Source organism: Linepithema humile, unplaced genomic scaffold (genome assembly GCF_040581485.1).
Source record: "Linepithema humile isolate Giens D197 unplaced genomic scaffold, Lhum_UNIL_v1.0 unplaced_3, whole genome shotgun sequence".
In the NCBI taxonomy this organism is placed as follows: domain Eukaryota; kingdom Metazoa; phylum Arthropoda; class Insecta; order Hymenoptera; family Formicidae; genus Linepithema; species Linepithema humile.
Genome location: NW_027124987.1, coordinates 96,026 through 117,468, shown reverse-complemented (window position 1 = coordinate 117,468; position 21,443 = coordinate 96,026). Strand labels below are relative to the sequence as shown.

Here is a 21,443-nt window from a genome sequence, read left to right as displayed (position 1 = left end):
AAAACTGTTTTGCTCTTAATATTCCCATTTTTTTATTTAGACGATATATATCGGCATCCAAGTATCATTCAAATTATAACGCATTGTAAACGTGTTGTAATTTTGTAACACAACATTTTGTATGCATACGGATGAATAGAAATACTAAATTTTGATTAATTTTCATAATTATAGCGAGCAGCTTTTCGCGTATTAAATAGCAAATTGCACAATACAGCGTTATTTTTCTTGATTGATACAGAATACTTGACACTACAAAAATTTATAGAATTATTTATAAAAGAATCGTCTAAAACTAAATGCTAATAACTGCGTTGCAAAAACTTATACAATAATTAGCAATCCATCAGCCAAGATATATGAGAACACTGCATTATTTACAGTTTTGAGAGAAATTGAATAATTTGATTAATACATTTGAAATGGATAATATTCGCCTAGATTGCTGCTAGATAACATACATATAATAAACATTAAATTTCACATAATATAATTGTTTAAACAACATTTTGAATACATTTCGCATGCAATATATAAAGACCATGTTTGAATTGTTTAGTTCATTATCAAGCAAGCTCAGATACTTACTGTTTTGTGACAGATCCATTATCGCGTTAATACTAAAACAGGTATTACAAATGAGTATTCTTTAAGAGATGTAGACACAGTGTAAAAATAAATATACACTATATCCATCTGCAATTTACAAAGTAAATAACGATCAGCATAAGTTCCTGAGTTGCGTTTAACATATACATCATATTGTATGTTATCATTAAAATTAATCTAATTTTTTTTAAATGTGATAACATCGATATTTCCTTCTTAACGTTAATCCAACTCTACATGGATACATAAATATAGTTATTTTCTAGGCTATACAATACTAATCTTTCAACCTGTGTATTTACAATTATCCTAATACCATTCTTCTCGTTCTTGTTCGAATAAAATTTGCGCTTCGGTTTACGTAATAAAATATTCTTCAAATTTTTTCTATAAATTATTTCATAAAAAAGCAGTTGATACTCTTCACTCACACTATAATTCTTTGTTATTTTTTTTTGTTTTTTTTTACAATAGTGTTTTAAGTTCCTTTGTAATGATGCATTGCAATTATTCGATAGTAGGAACACAAACTCCTCACGTGCTATTATAAAACCATTGTGTTGTGAAAGAAATCTCTCAATTATACTTGTTATTAATTTCTTTAAAACATGATGTACAATTTGACGCGATACCGCATAAAAAATTCGCCTAGCGAAGCGATAAGAGTTTGTCGATGTAAAACGAATCGGACATTCGATAATAAAAATGAAGTCAGCCAACGTGTAAGATTTTTTCAACATTATACTCGGTCTATAGGTCTTTTCATGACTAGAGTTGTAATCATTCGTATTATTGTAATTATGGCGTACGTCGTTGTTCCTAGTGCCAGGAACAGATCATTTATTGAAGACTTGATGAAAGAATCGTATTTTCCACACTGTCTCATGCCGTTTCGATTATCTATTTTGCTCTCGTGATAACTTTTTCTCGCTATGCTATAGGAACTAATTGTAAGATTACGTTTACCAGGCACGCATAAAATAATTTGCGCGCGCGCAACCCCATCACTCTATTCGAGAAATGGTTTGCTCGATTTAAAGTTTTTAAAACGGAGTTTCCAAATTAAAAAATAAAACTAATAGTAAATCTAAAAAAATTAAATAGTTAAATAATAAAAAGTTAAAATTCCCGGATTTTCAATTGGCACTATTGCTGTTTCATCGTAACAGACACATCGCAATTGCACATAAATGTTCGTGTCGAATGCCTATCCGGTAAATACAGCGCATAGATAGATTGTTGGAAGCGCGCAGAGATAGACCGTAAAGTAGCATGCCATTTTTGCCAAGTCGTCGAGTTCCTCAACAGAGATAGAGAGAAGAGAACATATTCACACTCATTCGTATCGATACAGATTACGCTTCCAAAAACTGTTTCACCCATTTACGCTTCTCATTGGTATGATATTTGCCTGAACATGCTGCTGATCTCTTCCATGGTCTTGTTCTTCGTCTCTGGCACTTTCTTGTATATGAAGAGCGTGAAGAACAGCTGCAATGCGGCAAAGATGATGAACACATAGGCGCCTACCGCCTCTTGGAGCGGCAGGAAGCCGATGCTGACAATAAAGTTTGCGGTCCAATTGACGGCGATGGCGATGGAGGTGGCGGATGGTCGGGCGGCTTGATTAAACAACTCGGACACCAAGAACCATGGGATACTTCCTGGTCCGGTGGCGAACAGGACGACGAACATGATGACGAAAACGATGGAGAAGTATGCTGCTACTGGCGAGGTTCCCTAGAAAATGCGAATAAAAAATAAAAAATTGATGTATACATATACATGCTAGAATCAATTTTTGATTTTTTCTAGCATATATATATATGAATACTTACAGCGAATGCAAGACAAATGGCGAGCAGAACGGTATCTACGAACATGCCGGCGAATCCGATCAAAAGCAAGGTTTTCCTGCCAGCCTTCTCTACCAATATCAGTGAGACAATAGTCATAAAGACGTTCATCGCACCAACTCCCATCGTAGCGTTCTGAGCGGCGGTTTTGTCTAGCTGCGCCATCGTGAAGATCTTGGTGGAGAAAAACATAACAGCGTTGATACCGGACAGCTGTTGGGCGAACATAACCATAATGGAGATGAACAATGGAATGCGAAGTGCCGGATTCACGAACAGCTCGCGCACAGTGACCTTTGGTATCAGTTTCACCGATTCGTATTCCGCACGCATCTCTTCCATCTCGTCATGAACCTCGATCGTGCCGCGCAACCAAGACAGCGCTATGGAGAAAAAGGAAACACGTCTATATGAGAAAGATTCGGACGATCATCGATGAGCAAAGCTCGAAGAAACAGAGCTCGAGTTTATTTTAACAACGGAACGACGCGGAACATAATTGCGGAAGGCAATCCTTTGAAGAGATTAAACGTTTAATTTCTCTCAGAAATAAAACCTCTCCTTTTAATGCGCTTTAAAATAATGTCATCTTCTATTGCAGAGAATTTAATTCTTTCTTACCTCTTTGCGCGTCCATGTCCTTGCCGCGGCTGAGCAACAAGTACTTGGGGCTCTCAGGGCAAAGGGGTAGCGTGCATATCTGGAAAATGGCCGGCACGATCGTCAAACACAATAGCAATGGCCATTGCTCGGCAGTACCAAGAATTTGCTCCAGGCCGAGGATTTGCGACACCAGGATTGAGATGGTAATGACCAGCTGATAGACCGTACCCACGGCGCCACGCAGATGCACGGGCGAGATTTCAGCGAGATACATCGGCGCCAGGCCGGCGTTCAGGCCAGCGTTTATACCAATCAAAAATCTACCGACGATTATCATCTCGTAACTCTTGGCTGCTTTGGCGCTACCCTCAAAGATCACAGTCAACACTACCAGAATGTTGTTTAACAGTAGACCACCCTTTCTGCCGAAACGATCCGCTACCCAGCCCACCAGGGAACCTCCTATCATTCCACCGACGCAGAATATCGATACCGCCACCGACCAGATCATCGTCACCTCCGTCTGACTCGTTGGCTCGCCCGTGCGATTCATCTTTAACTCGCTGATCCAATTTTCAATAAGCTGGTAAACATTGAAACATTCATTTAACAATTTAGTTTTTATAGTCTTAATATGAAAAAAAAAAAAAAAAAAAAAAAAAAAATTAAACGTAACAGTTTTGACTGTTACTAAAAATGAGATGAATACAAGTTTCAATACATAGCATCTTTTATGCGATTGGATTAATAGATAAACTCTTACCTGTTGTGGCGCATTAACCACACCGGTGTTGTACCCATGTTGAAACGATGAACCGAGAGCGGCCGCCGCGATGGCAAACGCTAGCCGGCCGTTGAGACCCTACGATCAGAAAAATCACAATGGAAACTGTTACCACCAAATTATATTATGGAAGGACATCTCTTTCGAGTAATAGAAAATAATTATTTTCCAAATTTATAGATAAAATTGAAATTCAATGTGTCATTTGTCATATTTATATATCCGAAGATATATATTAAATTCATACGTTAAACATTTTGGCAGATAGTTTTGTCCCAAATAATTTTAGGGTATTCATTTGGCATCCTTGAAATGATCATTGAAAATGCATGACATCGTTATACTTTCTTGCAATGTAGATATCTTGCAATGCAGATATAATGCCGATAAAACGGCATATGGCATTTTAATAAAGCGATGAATATGTAATAGGGAAGTATAATGCGATACATTTTCAGTTTCGATATTGAGAATCAAAGAATCGAAAGAACCTACAATAGTATCTGCAGCACGAGCAGCAAGATAAAAAAAGAGGATCTTGTAAAAACATTTCATAAATCTTATAAATAATCCCGTACATCTTTCGGTTAATTAATTGCAGTGTGCAACATACAGGATATTCTCAATCTAATCCAAAAAGAAACTTGTTCAATTTCATGGAAGCAAATTTTTTTTTCTCGATTTAATATTCCTCCACCTGTTTGTTCTTTCCTATACTAAAAGTATTATAATATTTTAGTATTATTTTCAGAAATAAATGTAATCCTGTGTATCTTTTTTAATCAAAATGCAAAAAATTTACTCTAAAATGCTCAAGTATCTACCCTACAAGAGAAATTATCCGTTTGCTTGTTTTTATTTTTATTTAAGAATATTATAATATATATGAGTGCATACCGCTGCTCTTTTCATATAAGACATCTCAAAGTCAGTCGATTTTACCGTCATTCTGAGGGCTTTGCTTGCTCTGACACACACAGATTTATTATACGCACACACGCAATTACGCAATTTCAACTTTCACCGATTGACTCTCGTTCTCGAGATAGCCGTAGAAATTGCACGCGTTTGTCTACCACAATATCTCGACGTTGTATCGTTCTCCAGTGTCGCGGAACACGTGCCAAAGACTGTTGGGTCGGTACCCCCGTCTAACGCTCTTATACTAGAAGGCAAGCGCGCGCGAACACACACAGACACACACGCGAGCGTACGTAACGCACGTGTACGACGCAATTTCACCCGGAAGATGTACGTAAACGCATACTTGTACAATGTCCGCGTGTACAATAGATGCGTGTTACTCGATGATTTTTATTTCTTTGCTAGGTAGGTAGGTATGTACACACATAAATAATATATATGTGTGTGCGCGCGCGCGCGTGTGTGTGTGTGTACAAGGCAAAGTGTGCGGCATATATCTATGGAAAACTGATGCTTTATTAGACTTACGGGCGAGAGGTTGTGTGCTGGGAGCAATGGCGTAAGCCACGTAGATTATTTGTCAAAGCGAATCTATTCTCATACTTGTATCACATTCGATGCAAATGATAGCAGTCTTTAAAAATGATATCAGTATAGTTAAAAGAGGGTTCAAAGATCAATATTTAATTATTCAGACTCAGAAACGTTAATTGTTTTTGATTCGTTTTAATTCATCTCTATTTTGGACAAGTGTCGGCACCATGCGCCCATACTTGTATCAAATTGAATCATTAATCAACAATGTTGCTGTTATCGAAAAAATATGTACTGTCGTAAATATCTAGACTAATTGTAAGTAAAATTAAATAAATTGCTCTCATGCAAAAATACCAATAGCTATTGTAGAAACTGCATGGTCATAATTGAATCGCAAATGAAGCGCATTATCATAACGCACGTATCCAGGCCTGCGCTTACATATACACACATTCACATAAATATTTATCAGTGCATTTTTGACAATATTACGAGCCTTCTTTGACGTCAACATTCCAATAGTCGAGTGTACTTTGCACGCATCATACGACAATAATGCACGACACTTTCGTAAACGTTCGCTATTCAATCTTGTACTATACGTCGAGATTTTAATTTAGGAAAAATGTTATACGTTCCCCAACCTTCGCGTCGGACTTTAAACTCCTCTTACAAAATAAACAAACTGTTGATAATTTGCTGCACTAAGAGAAAAGTAAGTGATATTTGGTATACTATAATTGTATGGGATTGTATAATTATAATCAGAATACTCATTTGCATAGGAATAGTTACTATAATGTAGCAATAATAACCTTATACGTATGGCACTGTCAATCATATAATCAACTATATATGACATTAGAATACCTATAAAAATATGGTTGGCGTCAAAAAACACTCTTAGTGTGGTTGCTTTAATGAAACTCTCAACCTTATCTTTCTTTCTTTCTCTTTCCCTCTTCAAGATTTGAAAATAATATCATAAAGAAAATACAGAAAATATATGAATAAAGTTAAAGTGCTTACACAAGAAGAATTTTTCGTTCTATGATTTTATTTTCTCGTCTTTTATTCATTCGAGTAATGTAATATAAATTCTAAAAAAATTGATACAAGCACGGTAAGATCTGATTTAGATGGAAAAAAACACTCGACATGTCCTACAAATAAATTTAATTATCGCATTAAACCTCTTTCCATAACTATTGAATTTTGCGATCAACTGCAATGCTTGTTATATTGTGTAGAGAGACAAGTACTCGCGTCTTTCGCTATCTCCCGTTTTTATATATCGATGTAAATGAGAAATCCAAAGTTTGCAGAACGTCTCGTGATGTACGATCATACAGTACGTGTCTTAGCATACAAACTTATTCTTATATAAAAAAAGGAGATTTTTGTGTAAACGTGAGGAAGTTTCTTTCTTTCAGAGGAAGTTGTTTGAACTGCGCAAAATAAACTGTCCCAGCGTGCATTTTTACCGTTTTTTTTCGTTCATCGATTTGAAAAGTACAAAGTATGACAGGACAGAGTCCATGCATTCGCATTAATAACAATGCATTCGGTCGCATTAATTACCATAAGGAATGGTAATATTGAGAATGCTTCGCAAATAGAAACAAGCGCTTGCAAATGTTAAAAAAAAAGAAAGAAAAGAAAAGAAAAAACGAAACATTACGTAAAAGCACTTATCGATGATTTGCGTGAGTCTGAATCTCAACAGTTGGTTACTTAACATCCATTATTAATGCAAACGGAAGCGTACAGTGTTCTCGATGAAAAAGCACACAGGACGGTGTGTGTGTGTGTGTGCGCGCGCGCGCGCGCGCGCGTGTGTGTGTGTGTGTGCGTATTTGTTTTGAAGTATGCTAATCCAGTAAACAAGAATTAAATTACAACAGGTCGAGAAAAATTTGTATTTGTGATATGGAATATCTCATTTCTGGAAGCGTCGCCTTCAAAAATTTCGTTATTAAATAGGTATGTGAGACAGAAAGAGTTTCAGCTATATTTTGTAGTCCTGAGAAGAAAATAAATTTTTAGAAAAAATTAAATGAGTAGGCAGAAACTCGAGCAGAGTAAATGAGAACTACGATGATTTACAAGTTAAGTCACTGATCCTCCAGGCTGAAAATCTGTTATTTATTTCGAATGATTCATTCAATCCTATTAATTTCTACGTTTCTAATTTCCGCAAGGACGGAAAACAATGTAATGTCGTATATTCACGATTTTCAAATTGAAACAAAAGAACACGCGTAGTCAGGCGGAAAGTATAAATGAGGCGGACACACGTCGGAGAGAACCTATTTTTCCATGACGATTCATCCATTTCATTAACTCTAGTACATATCTCGAACTTCGAACGGAGGCACGACTGACAAGATTACCAATGCTAAAACGGTTCACGATATACTATACTGACGTAAAGTCGACCCGATGGTTTATCAGATATTTTATGTTAATTTTTCCGTTACGTCAAATGTAAATGTCTAGAAAAACATATGTATACAATATATATAACAAGAAATCAAAGAGTGTGTGACTCGTCGACAAATAAAATAATTTTTTTACATTCCATACATACATGTATATAATACATATTTATATTATAAATGTGACGAAAGTCGATTCTGAATGCAGTCGATCAAAATGCAATTCCCAAAGATCATCGGATGTACTAATACTAGAAAATACTAGAAAATTGAATGAAACTGATCGCATGCAAGGCACAGACGACGAACGAAACAATTTAGTTCATGGACGATGAATGCACAGTCATTGAAACTTTGGAAACGATCCGAATTCCTAACGACCCTAACGTGTTTTCATGTCACCTTCGGTCGTCCTTAAATCTCCTTTGTAACTTTTCATGTTAGAGAAAGTTTCGTTGGTTTTATGCCGAAGCTTGAAATAGATTATTATTTCGCAGAATGGTCACTCTTGATTAATCTAACTACTGCAAGATTCGTGACAAGTGAATTAAAAATTCATGGCGCAAAATTGAATTTCTAATTCGTCAAGTTGTTAGGATTGTTCAAATGTTTGGATTTGTCCTTCTCTTCCTCCTTATTATCAATGCAGCTAAATGTTAAATGCCACAATTAACATATATGCTAATTCTAAATAATAAAAAATTTCTCAACGTTTTTAAAATTTCTCCTTTGCCTTTTTACGAGAATTTGAGCTGCAATTGCAAAGCTCCAATTTTTTGAACGGTTTTCAAGATACTTCAAGATCGCTTCTTTTCAAAAACTTGCAATGATTCTATTGTACATGTTTACAGAAAATATTTAGCATTTTCCATCATTCGCGTCGAATGTATAATATTTAGATAAAATAATAATCGCGCTCTTAATGATCAAAGGCGACGCCTATGATCCCAGAAGCCGTTTCAAAGGTTGATTATAGCGAATGTGTGCGTGGGTAAGTGTTGCGTGTAAGCGTGTGCGACCATGCACGTCCGCTACTATCACATCCATACACGACCATGTGCAATAAAGAGACACTCGGTTCTCTACGTAGCAAAATTCCAGACCGTCGTGACGTATTATTATGCCTCACGAATGACCTATCCGTCTGTTTCATGTGTGTATTCGTATCGCAACCACCATCGTCCTCTCACCACTACATTGGCCGTGGAAGGCGTGTCGCGTTGCGATTGGAGTAACCAGCGGTCGAGCCTCCCGATTAGAAAGAGCGGCGACGAGACGGCAATGGGGAAGCTCGAGCGCCGTCTAAAAATAGCAAAATGTGAACACGAGCGCACGATACTGACGCTACTCTGAACGTGCACGCTGTTTTCGAGACACTGTCGTCCCGGCTACCTAGCCAAGCCATTAATTTCGAGATGCCAGTTCGCCTGCAAAAAGCATGTTCCTGTACAAGCCATCGGTCCGCGCGCGAGTACTCCTTCTTCGCAATATCTAACAGATATATATGTCTCTTTCGGGACACAACTAATATTATTTTATCTGCCTGCCTCACAATTAAAATTTTAATCCTTTCCCAATCCTTTCCCAATAATCACACACAGAATAGATCTTATACGAAGAGCTTAATTAAAATTAAAAAAAAAAAAAAAAAAAAAAACTGCCTATTGCCCTTTGCCTTTAGGCAATAAAAAGTATTTGACTTAATGGGTCCTCTTAAGAAAATATGAGTGACTGAACGCTCTATAGAAATGACGAATTGTTTTTCTGTTTTACAACTATCAAACAGTATTGTTATCGAGGGGATAATTTTATGGATGTAGTTTCGATGATGAAAATATGTTGAAAAAAATAAAGTTTTATGTTATTTTTACGTTATGTTAATTTTTGCTGATAAATTCATACAACAAAATGCATAGAATTGCATAATAAAGAATAGTTTGTTTCTTTTTTTGTTTAGAAAATTAATATATTTTAATTTACAAAATTATAAATAAATCAGGAATGGTAATTCACCAAGTTGTGATATATCATAGGTAAATGCTTCTATCAAATGTAATAAAATGAAATGTAAAATTTAATTTGAAATTTGCTGTATAGAGTATTTTATATACTTTTTAAATCTATTACTGCACCATTTTCTAATTGTCAATTAGTTCGTCAATGATTATCAATCTATCAATGTCACGATCTTGAAACCGTTTTCTTCCCCCAAACTGGTCTACGCTGCCTTTAGCTGAGAAACGACTCTGAAGTCTGAAGGTAGAGAGACCTTTGTAGAATGATATGAGCAGATGCGTACCACAGAGATTATAGTTGACTATACATTTTGTAAAACACATGTCGTTTTAACATATTGCATATATATCTCTCGCATAATTGCGAAATGATCGGTACGATACGTCTACGTAGGACTTAATAACGATGCGACCATCTGCGCATTATGATAATAGCGCATAATTATTTCCTTGAAAACCGTGAAAAAGAATTCCACAGAGATGACGGTGCAGCGCTAATTATTTTAGTGCGACGTTAACAATTCTTCACATTATGAATACTTTAAAACACAAAATGTGTCGCGCGTTTTAGACAGACAAAGGACTCATTCGACGTCGCTCCATTTCATACGAATAGGAATGTTTTCAAGTCGGTCGATTACCATGTCGGTTAGCAATCGCACGACACATTTCCATTTTTCCTAAACAATTTTTCATCAAAATGTCACGATAGCGTATCGCTCCATATGCCGCGTAAACGTGTAGCCTAATGATAATAACGAGTTTCATTGGGGGCTTTCGAGTGGCGATCTCGTTACTCGCACATTGCATTCAAGGAGCACTGACGAGACACTTCCTCCACTTTTGATCATTATCGAATCGTAGCCAATCGTAGCACAACGCGAAGAAGCTGTCCTTGCACCATAATTCAAAGATACCAAACTTTCAGTATGCTGAGACTATTTAACGTTTTATTTGTAAGATGCTGAAATTCAATAAAATATTTTATTATTCTTTTAGTGCAGCATGCGCTGCATGGAGTATATGAAAAATGATCTGAAGGAAAATCATACAACTTTGCAACATATTTTTATAACCAAATCACATTCATACTTAACTAGCAAGTAATACTTGATCTGCGTCTTATTGATCTTATTAATCAGCGCATTTTGTTATGTGTTAAACAATCTTTTTGTCAAAATAACGCTACATAATAAGCTATACAAGCGTTATATCTGACTCGCGTGTCGACATAATTTGATGATAAAGCAAAAAATATATTAATTCCGCAAATATGGATAACCATTTAAAAGTATAGCTGCTAAAACAATAAACTATAAAGACTTTTTTCTATTTTATATTTAATAAATATGTGCCTACGCATTTGTGTGTATCTCAATTTTAACAAAGAATATAAGAAAAATTCAACCTAATATTTTATCATAATATTTTACAATCATGTTGTACAATAATCGAAAGCTTTATTTTTAGAAATTAGTTGCTTCGGCTAAAACCGAAATCAGATATTATACAATTTCAGAACATCGGTGAGAATATTATTTCGGAATTCTGAATAAAGTACAGTTGTTTGTTGTTATAAAAATTTCAACAACACGCAAGGTTTATTTAATAAAATAGAAGAGAATTATGTGTCACTTCAGATCACTCGGATTTCTCCCGGTATAAATTGCAAAAGCTTATAAAAAGATTGACAGCCGTAGCCGATAATAATTACAAACAAGAATTTAATTGATATGAATATATATTTGGTGCATTACACATAATTATTTAGCTGTTTTACATGAAATTTTTCTTCCTTTTTAGTCACGCTATTTACAAATGTAAATTCCCCTCTACCTACTTTCTAATGTAAAAACATATTTGTATTAAATGTATTTGTCCTCAATATCACAGATATTATGTCATTATAATACTTCTTTTGTTATTTAAGAAACATAGTCCTGGAATGTCAAGCAAATAATATTTAATTTCAGCTACTACATTATTATTACTACATTTGTCTTATATTTTATACAATGCAAAAAATGCAGAGAATGTAGAAAAAAATAACAGATCAGAAATTCCATAAATTACAAAGAAAGAAAGAATTTAACGAGATGAATGAATTACGATTAGCGTTCTATTTGTGATTTCAATATATACAATGTTCAAATGTATAGTGAATGTTCTTTTCGTCACCGATATTATAAGCAATGTTTGAAATATCTTTTATTCCTCGCAGGCGTGTTTTACGGATATTTTTAAACACACTCGATTACACCCGCGAATAGTTTTACGTGGTAACCTTCAATTCTCGAATAAAATACTCGTAAAATTTTTATTGTGAAAATCGGCGAAAGGTATAACCGTTCTAAGAAACGACGAGTACCCGACCTTTTTTCACAAGTTTTTATTTCGGTTCTCCAAATATTAAAGTGTATGATTCTTAAAATTTGTAAGTACATTAAGCAAATATATTGCTATTCATCGTTTCGCCATTTATTCATACCAAGATGCCACTTATTCAACCTTTGATGATGGAATCTTGATAATACAAACATCATGTTTATAATGATTGGCACAAATATGTTTTCACTCCAAATACAGAGTGTGGTCTAGTTGAATTTCACACTTTGGTATGCGCGCGTTAAATTTCCAGATAATTCTTTTCTTGAATAAAAATCAAATACTAAATAACTTTTGATTAATTAGCGCTGAAAAATACTTTCCATATGAACCAAACTTTCGGTAGAAGTGGCAGATAGAAAACAAAATTATATACTTTTTTCAATTTCAAGAAATTTTACTTCAATTAAAAAATTTAGTCAAATTTTAATTCAAAGCTCACAATTACAATGTACAATACATGATATAAAAACTCGAAAAATTGAAATTTTTGTGCAAAATTCAAATCTTTATTTGAGAGGAGACACTCTGTATTTCTTAAAAATAAAAAAAACCGAGATGTTGAAAATATATTGCTTGAAAGTGTTATACCTTATGTTGCATGATGATTGTAACAGATAATCCGTGCGCGGTACTCGAAAATTTCTCTTTCTCTCTATCTCTATCTTCCTTTTTCTTTCGTTTTGATCACTCTTTCTTTCTCGCGATATTTGCTCTTCATATGCGAATATTGATTCCGGAGAGAAGCGACTCGGTTCAAACAGAAACAAGTCCCGAGACAACGACCTCGCCAGACGACTTGTGCGTGTCACGGTCGCAAACGCGCGCGACTGTCGGTGATATTCGTACGATGGCTTACCCGAAGCCGATTTTCAAAAGGCCCCGCTCTCTTCCTCCGGAGGGTTACCCTCTCCATCCTGGACCGATACGTCGACACGGGATTGGACGACCCCGCCAGCTGGATCCCGTGCGTGAACCTTTCACCGTCCCACGCACCCCTTCCGCAACAGGGGCAGGGGGAAGGAGGGAAGTGCCCCAGAAAGAAAGAAAAAGAAAGAATAGCGGATCTCCCAACCGTTCGAGACACGAAAGGCGCGGCGACCTCTTGATAGCGGCATCCGATACCGTCTCTGGAATCTACGAAAGCAGCGACGAGAGCAAATAACGAAATTAAGTAATTATAGATTCAATAGCGTTTAATCTTCACGAATTTTGTACGTAAACAATTTTGTGACGCTCGATAGCTGTCCGATTTTGCACTGGAAGAAAAAAGACGGAAATTGTCGATTCGTAAGAGTATTGAAATCGAGTAATCCCAGTAATACTCGTATTACGGAAAAAAGGGAGTGTTTTGCGGACAAGCATGGATCGATACGAATATCGGGTGACGAGAGAAGTGCGCATTTATTATTATCAGAAACACCGATTGCAAAAACATTACATCGTACGAATGTCAATGAAATCTGTCGTAAAAGTCACGAGATGTGAAAAATGATTTCTTAAAATGTTGAATATAAATAAAGATAAAAGGGAGGGGGGGGAGAGAGAGAGAGAGAGAGAGAGAGAGAGAGAGAGAGAGAGAGAGAAATAGACATATTGTTTGTTTTCAAATTTAAATAAAAAATATCAACAATTCATTTTTCTACTAAAATAATTTTTATAATAAATTTTCAAAAGAAATATCCTTCAATTACTCTTATCAACTTCTGTATCACATTTTTACACAATACTCTTCGAAAATAATTTTTTTCCACTTTCCACAAAATAGTTTTAATTCGTAGCAATTACAATTTTAAACAAACATCTCCCATACATGCACCACATTTTTCATCGTAAAAACTAATCTTGAAAATAAAATAAAAAATATACCCAGCATCTTGAATTTTAATCTCTGCACGTGTACCTTGTCCCTCTTCATATTTCTTACGAGAGTGTACTTTGGGCCCGTACGGAGTACACATGATACCGGACACGGCCCGTTAATGATGCGCCCAAGTCGAGTCGAGTCACATCAGTAAGCGTCAATTGTTCAATTAGCCATATTACAATGGGTTGTCTGTGTTCTGTGTGACTCTCTCCTCGGGCACATGTCACGGAAAACTCTCGTGTAGTCGACTTTGAAGTTTATTTCGCCGCGAGCACGCGCTACATTCGCTCCACAGAATAACATTCAATTCATGAAATCGAATGCAAACTTTATAAATAAATATAGTTGCAATCAAATGTTAGTTTTACATGTATCGATATCTCGAAGAATTATACCAAGGTGCATTAAAGTTTGCAAACCAAAGTTAACATTTGTTTCATACAGAGCTGGGAAAAAGTATTTGAAATACAAAATACTGTCAATCTTGGTATTTTGATAGAAGATTGATAGTATTTTATATTTTGTATTTCAAATACTTAATGATGTATTTGGCCCAGCCCTGACTAAGATTGACAGTATTTTGTATTTGTATTTCAAATACTTAATGATGTATTTTGCCCAGCCCTGGTTTCATAACCTGTTCGGTTAGGAATATCATTTAATCGAAAGAGACAAAAAGAGAAAGAGACAGAGACAACAACCTTCAACGTTTCAAAGTCTGATATGTGAGCGATGTAACAGCGTGCAATATTTTATCGTTGTACGAATGCGTCGTCGCAAATATTTACCAAATTAAAGCTAAATAATGATCATCTGAAATACAAATTTCATTATGATGTTGTAATACAGTTTAAAATAAATAAATCAGTTTGAGATAAATACAGGCCAGACAGCCTGCAGAGATTATATTGTAATAAAATGGTGTGTTGCAGCACACATGATGTTCTGAGTAATTGTGGTTTTAATTGTATTTGCGATGTTTGCATCGTTATTTTTCTACTAGTTTGTTATTTATTTGTATTTTTCGTTATTTGTGTGAGAAAAATTAAGTAGAGAGAGTTTTAATAATAAAGTGAATTTTTTTATGTCGCGATAAAGAACAGATTCTCTTTAAGAAATAAAGTTGTTTCATCTCTCCTTTGTTGTATTATTTCAAGCGTGGCGATAAAAGGTTGCAATTAATATCGATATGGATAGACTCCGAGACAGACAAGCAGATATGCTTCTTCACTATTAAAAGCAATTATTATTAATTCGTCGTAATACGTCGACACTGCAGTTTAACGACGCGCGTGTACGATCCAATTTGCGTGTAAATACTGGTAAAACAAATGCACGTGTCGTTCCCGTCGAACGAACAAGTATTACTGCAAAGTATTATACTGCGTTTTACCTATTCAACAATTCTCTGTTAAACCAGACATATCAAACAAAGACTGCTATCCGGCTGCTATTATTCATCGTTCATGTTTGAAATTAGATATCTCGCCATTTATACCGCGGGGATTTAATTTCTGTCAAGATAAGTTTATTCGCAAAAATTAGATTTTTAATAAATTAATATAAAATATCTACAAAATTTTTCTTACATGTATCAAATTTGTCAGCGATGAAAGTTTATTGTTTTTTTTTTATTTCCTCAATAAAGATAACATTTTCGAAATGTTTTAAGCCTTGCTTTATATCGGCGAGGAACCAATACGCGAAAATACACTCCTTCCCTTCCGACCTGTATTGATCACTGAAATTTCAACACATCGCAGTGATAGAACGTTATCTTTCTCTGGACTTTGTATCGCACGTTTATCGTGGCACAGCTTGCTTTCTGTAGCGTTCGAGAATTTATGGTAATTATTTCGATATTATTTGCACTCAACATAATCGAAATTTTATATAACGTACTACATTAGATACTTATCTTATCATTTGGCTGACTTTATTTTAGTCGTCACTATGAGTCGATAAAATATTTATACACGTTTAAAATAGCTCAATGTGTAAGTATACACATATGCATACATATACACACAGAGCTTGAATGCTTACATACATTCGATGGTATTCCGCTAATAGAACGCGGGACGAGACTCGGAGATAATTCGTGTCAATGACTTTAACGAGACATCAACATCAACAACGTTCTGCTCGTTACATTAATGTACATTTTTTCCCGAAACAATTCACACTCCATAGCAAGTAATTCACTTTCTCGACGCGCAACGACGGTGAATATGCTATCAAGAGGGAGTAGTTGGTACTTACCCAATCCTTATCGGCCGTAGAGGTCTGCGTGCAAAATAAAGAGATAGAGAGAGAGAGAGAGAGAGAGAGAGAGAGAGAGAGAGAAAGAGAGATATACCAGGAAAAAATTGAGATTAATTTCGTAAGTAGTGTTGTAAGCAAATGACAAAACGTTATCGTAATTGGGCGGCCAACTAAACGGATAAGTATTCAAAGATTATTCAGTGTTATAATTTTGCATCATCGTAAAAATAAAATTAGTAACATGCCGTCAATTTTATTAATCCTCGAGTTTTGATCGAATCTGAATGCATTTCGCACCAAAATGATATATAAAATCGATTATTCATAGAAATATTTTGTTTCGCAATTAACAATAAGAGAGAATATGCACCACTTGCACATTTCAGCTCCTAATTTTTTAAAGACTCATTGCATTTAAAAAACGACAAGTATGAATTATATGATAAATACATAATATGTTTTCAAATTATATCTTCGAGTTTTATACCAAAGTTTCTTTTTATCAAAATGTTTATCAGGCTAACCGCGCGAAAGTAAACAATACTCGAGAATTAACATCAATGGAAGATGAATTACCTTCGAGGCTGGAGCCAGTGCCGTTGGCGTCGATGCTTGTTCCTCAACATCCTCGTTTGACTAGAGCGAAATATTTAATTATACATATTTCGTGACATGCACGAGAGGGGCGTAGGTGGAAAGCGCAAGAATGTGTTTGAAAAATTGAAAGTGTAGTGTTGGTCTAATCCACTCTTGTGACAACTTTAGATTTGATTAAATTTATTCTTCTCAGCTTCGAGAATAATTTTTACAAGAATCTTCATTTATCCTCTCGTTATATCTTGTGTGATTTCAATTATAAAATCAACAAAATAAAAGTTAATTGTAAAATGCAAATGTTGCTTTCCAGCTACACCTTTGATGAACAAATTGCGCGCTTTTATATAAATATATACCATACCTTTTCTTTTTCCACGCCCATCATATAGCAGCTTGAAAGAATAGAAAATAGTCTTAGAGTTTTGAAAAGTAGACCAACACGCATTATCGCTCCAAGACGAGAAAAAGTTGTATTAGACTTATATATAAAGAGTACCCTCGAAATATACCCTTTACGATAACTCGTGAGAACGCTTTACGAAATGCGATATCGATCGACTAACATAAAAACGAACTGCTGTCTGCATCACCGCGTATGTGATGTAATATCAAATAAAAACTCGTACAAATGATAAATATAAACATGATGTAATCAGATCGACGGTAAAGATTGACGGTAAGGAAAAAAAACGGACATTGGATACGCTATGTATTCAAGTAACGCGCTCGAAGAAATTCGAAGAATCCCATCTGTCATTGCATTTGACAGGAGACAGAATGATGCAACTGAGAGCTTCTGTCCTCTCACTATTCTGATATTTTTCTTTTTCCAGTGATTTTATGCAAATCTCCGAGCAATTAAGCGAAACATTATTAGACATAGCATAAACATGTGTGATAAAACTTTGAAATAGTCTAAAACGCGACTACGTAAATCGCATTCCAGAGACGAAAAATAAAAAGAGAATTCTAAAGAAATAGTCAGGAAATGATTATAAAACCATCAATAATAATTGTCTTTAAATTTTTATAATTAATTTTATATTTATATGCACATTAGGAAATTTCTTTGAGATATAGAGAGTATATTATAAAGGAAAAGTTCTATAAAATTTCCTTTCAAAATTACGATCAAAATTATTCATTTGTGATAAAAAATTGATGTAAAACAAAATAATGTAAAATAAAAAAAGCTGTACTGTGTATTTCATGTGTGTCACTAATTGTCTGCAGGATTAAATTTGCAATAAAGATATTTTCTTCACTCCTAAAAAATTTAGCAATTGTGATTTACACGGTTTTTCATTTCATGAATTGGATCAACTGATCAATCTTTATTTAATTCGAATTAATACATTGTCTCGATTAACCGATCTGATAGAATAGGTTCGCAAATGTAAATTGTATCGTAGCATAATTATATGATGATAAACACTCGTTGTAATTTCTCTAAAATAATTTTGTTGTAACAACGTTATTGCTTTCAACGCAAAAATAATGTTCCGTAAAAAGAATTTTATTTACGTATTGCGCAAAGTGCATTCTTTGCTTGGTGGCAAATTATCACCACAAGTTTCACTTTTTTAAACTAAAAGGTATATTGCACAAATGTTTATAAACTTGATCATCACGTGAGTCGTGCGATATAATCTAAATATAATACTGCCACGCACAACCAACTATTGTGAAATATCTCACAACTGCAAAAATGGACCGTACAGCCTCTTGTTTCAAATTTTATTGCATTCTTGTTTCTTATGAGAAAACATTTAGAGATCTGAACGCCACGAAAAGATCCGACTTGGGTGATAAATCGTAGCAAAGGTCAATCGCAAAGGTCAACAACGACGCTAGCAATATGGAACATGAATGCTCGATAACCGCCGAATAAACTTACGATTTGCGATCAAAATCAAGGCAATCCCAACCATTTCGATTTCAGCGGTGTAAAGACACCGCTTTGAGCTTCAAGATCGTAAATTTTTTGGCGCGATACATCTGGATGAATGTAAGACACATTTTTTCATGCTTCAAGGATTACATAATTATGCAACATAATTATGCAATACTGAGATTTCGATTCTCAATGAAATCGAACATTTCTGTCTCGACGATTATGCTAGCCGGGACCGACGCAATATGACGAATTCAGTAACAAAGGGATGTCGAAACCGTCTATTCGTTACACGTGCACCCAAAACGCGATGCCTAACACAATTTGCAACACGCGTGGTTATCGTCTGCATTGCTTTTTTTATCAACAAACGACGTAAAGCGAACGTGAACGCGGAAATGTCGCGCGAGGAAATACTAGCAAACTCACCTTTGGCGACGCAGGTGAAACGGGAAGCGCGGACTCGTCTATTCTGAGCGTTCGATTCGATCCTTGCGTGTCTTAATACCACCCCACGGACAGGAGTTTGGCGCAGCTAGCGCGACCCTTCGGCCGGCTTGCGGCGCAAGCGCGCACGAATATTTCACCCCTTTGCAACTCCTCGATTGGAGAAAGCTCCCGTGCGCGCCGTACGTCAGAGGGTGAATCGCGGTTACGTCATTCACCGCACGCACACGAGTTTTGGATCGATCGTTGAAACGATGACGTCACAAGTGGCGGGATTATTGTTCATTTCGAAAGGTAAAGGAGGGATTGTTTGAACAAATTTATGTTCCGAGTGGATAACAAGCAAAATATTTATTGCAGCCTTCATTTCCTTTTTTCTTCAATCAAATGCCAAAGAAAGAATTCATCTAATTCGAGCGTGAAAAGTGAATTACACTCAAAGATAACATTGTTCAGTAGTAATGTAGTAGTATATAGGAATCGCATCTCATTTAGATGTGATAAAAGATCTGTCTTGATTTTCTTGCTAAATAAAAATTGACTCGGCCAATAAAACTATTTTGGGGAAGGGAGAGGGGGTAAATCGCTTTTAATAATAATCACTGATGATCGTCAAGTAGCCGAGTTTTATTAACACGTTACAGTTAATCGATATACGTCCATTAGTATGAGATTGGAGATGAAAAATACAGAGACGTCAATCCCTTTGTTGTGGAGTCTCTTGAGGAGGATAAAAGCTGCTATGCGACACAATATTTGATTTGTATTCTTGGATCAGATTATTCAGATTATTGGAATTCAAAAAATTATTAATGAGGAAAAGAAAAAAAAGATGCACGCCTATATACACACACGCGTGAGGTGTCTCGGCCCACGTGAAAAGACCCACGTCGCGCCAGTGACGTCATATGTCTGCGGAACGATCGCAGAGAGCTGGTATGTTGCCAGATCCGATTGCACGAAAATGTAACTGAACGTTCATCTTATTATCCCAGATGCAGCTGACGCGACGCTTTGAAGAAAAAATGGTGTGTACTCGCGCGTTAATCATTGACACACATTACACGCAATTTACTTATTGTAATTAAATTGATATCATCACGTATAGCAACGTATCTTGACGTTTGAAGAGTTGTTCCGAGGAATAAGTTTAAGCAGATAACTGCTCGAAAGAATGAATTTTGTCGAGACAAATGTTGAAATTAAATCTATATACATGTATCTCTGTCGGAAATAATGAAAAGTTTTTGAAAACTAGTTTCTCTTCTACTTTCTTTCACTTCTCTTTCTTACAAAAGAATACTCCAAGAGAAATCAATTACATTCAGTTGATAATTTATTATACTCTGCTACTTATTTTATTGATCTCAATACTCGATATGCATATCAAATAACTTCTTTACTGCGTTCAATCTGTCATCGAACAAATGGAAGCGCGACTGTAATTGATACGATGACGACACATTAACGCGTAATTAAGGATGTTTAGTACCTATTTTTGAAATATTAGGAATGTAACAAAAATTTTACAGATTGTTCTTACATATGTTCGGAGACTTGTGACAAAATCCGGAGTCGATTCACTGAAGCAATCAAAAGTTATAAGGATTTTAATTTGTTACGAATTTACCCGTGACTTTATGGAAAACGTGTAACCGTGTTGATTTAAGTGGCTAAAATGGATAGAAAAAAATTTTTTTTGTTGAAGAAGTTTCTTTTTATACACTTTTTTGGTCACTATTTTTCCTTTCCATCGATAAGGGCCTACTTTTGACATTGTGGATAAACACAACTAACCTTTATCCGCACGTCAAGCATAATTCAGAAAATTCGAAAATTCTCAGAAAAAAAACAACAGAAATTTAAAAGTACATTTCTGCACTCTATATATGAATAAATGATAAGATTCTGTGCAATCTTTATTACTCAAACTATATGAGAAGAGTATATATTCGTCAAAATCAAATTTCAGCAACTTTTTGCTACGATTGTACGTACAAACATCCTTAAAATCTTTGCGGTTGTATACGATAACCTATAAATACATACGTGACGAGTCCATTCGTTGAACTGGTTACTGGAACGATTATGAATTCGATTTACATATCGTTCGTTTTTATTATCGAAAAAATTCAAATAAATCCTTGAACAGGACTGTAAAGTAGTCTACGCAAATGCCCAGCAGATAAATATCTCGTGCAGCGAGACACCGCAATCCTCGC

At 35.4% G+C, this 21,443-nt stretch overlaps 1 protein-coding gene across 5 annotated transcripts; it reads right to left on the bottom strand.

Moving 5' to 3' along the window:
- Positions 1 to 7: 7 nt before the first annotated feature.
- LOC105672768 (solute carrier family 2, facilitated glucose transporter member 1) lies at positions 8 to 19,322 on the bottom strand. Of its 5 annotated transcripts, XM_012367917.2 has the most exons (8): positions 19,204 to 19,322; positions 17,242 to 17,272; positions 16,860 to 16,919; positions 16,281 to 16,304; positions 3,832 to 3,930; positions 3,087 to 3,651; positions 2,448 to 2,848; positions 8 to 2,349 (listed from the first exon to the last, which is right to left on the bottom strand). In XM_012367917.2, exons 2-8 carry the CDS (start codon positions 17,263 to 17,265, stop codon positions 2,002 to 2,004), a joined length of 1,521 nt encoding a protein of 506 aa, XP_012223340.1. In that variant the 5' UTR covers positions 17,266 to 17,272; positions 19,204 to 19,322; the 3' UTR covers positions 8 to 2,001. The 5 variants fall into 5 exon arrangements, with proteins under 5 accessions (XP_012223340.1, XP_067217179.1, XP_012223341.1 ...); XM_067361078.1 differs by lacking the exon at positions 16,281 to 16,304; XM_012367918.2 differs by lacking the exons at positions 16,281 to 16,304; positions 16,860 to 16,919; positions 17,242 to 17,272; positions 19,204 to 19,322 and adding an exon at positions 13,011 to 13,308.
- Positions 19,323 to 21,443: the final 2,121 nt, after the last annotated feature.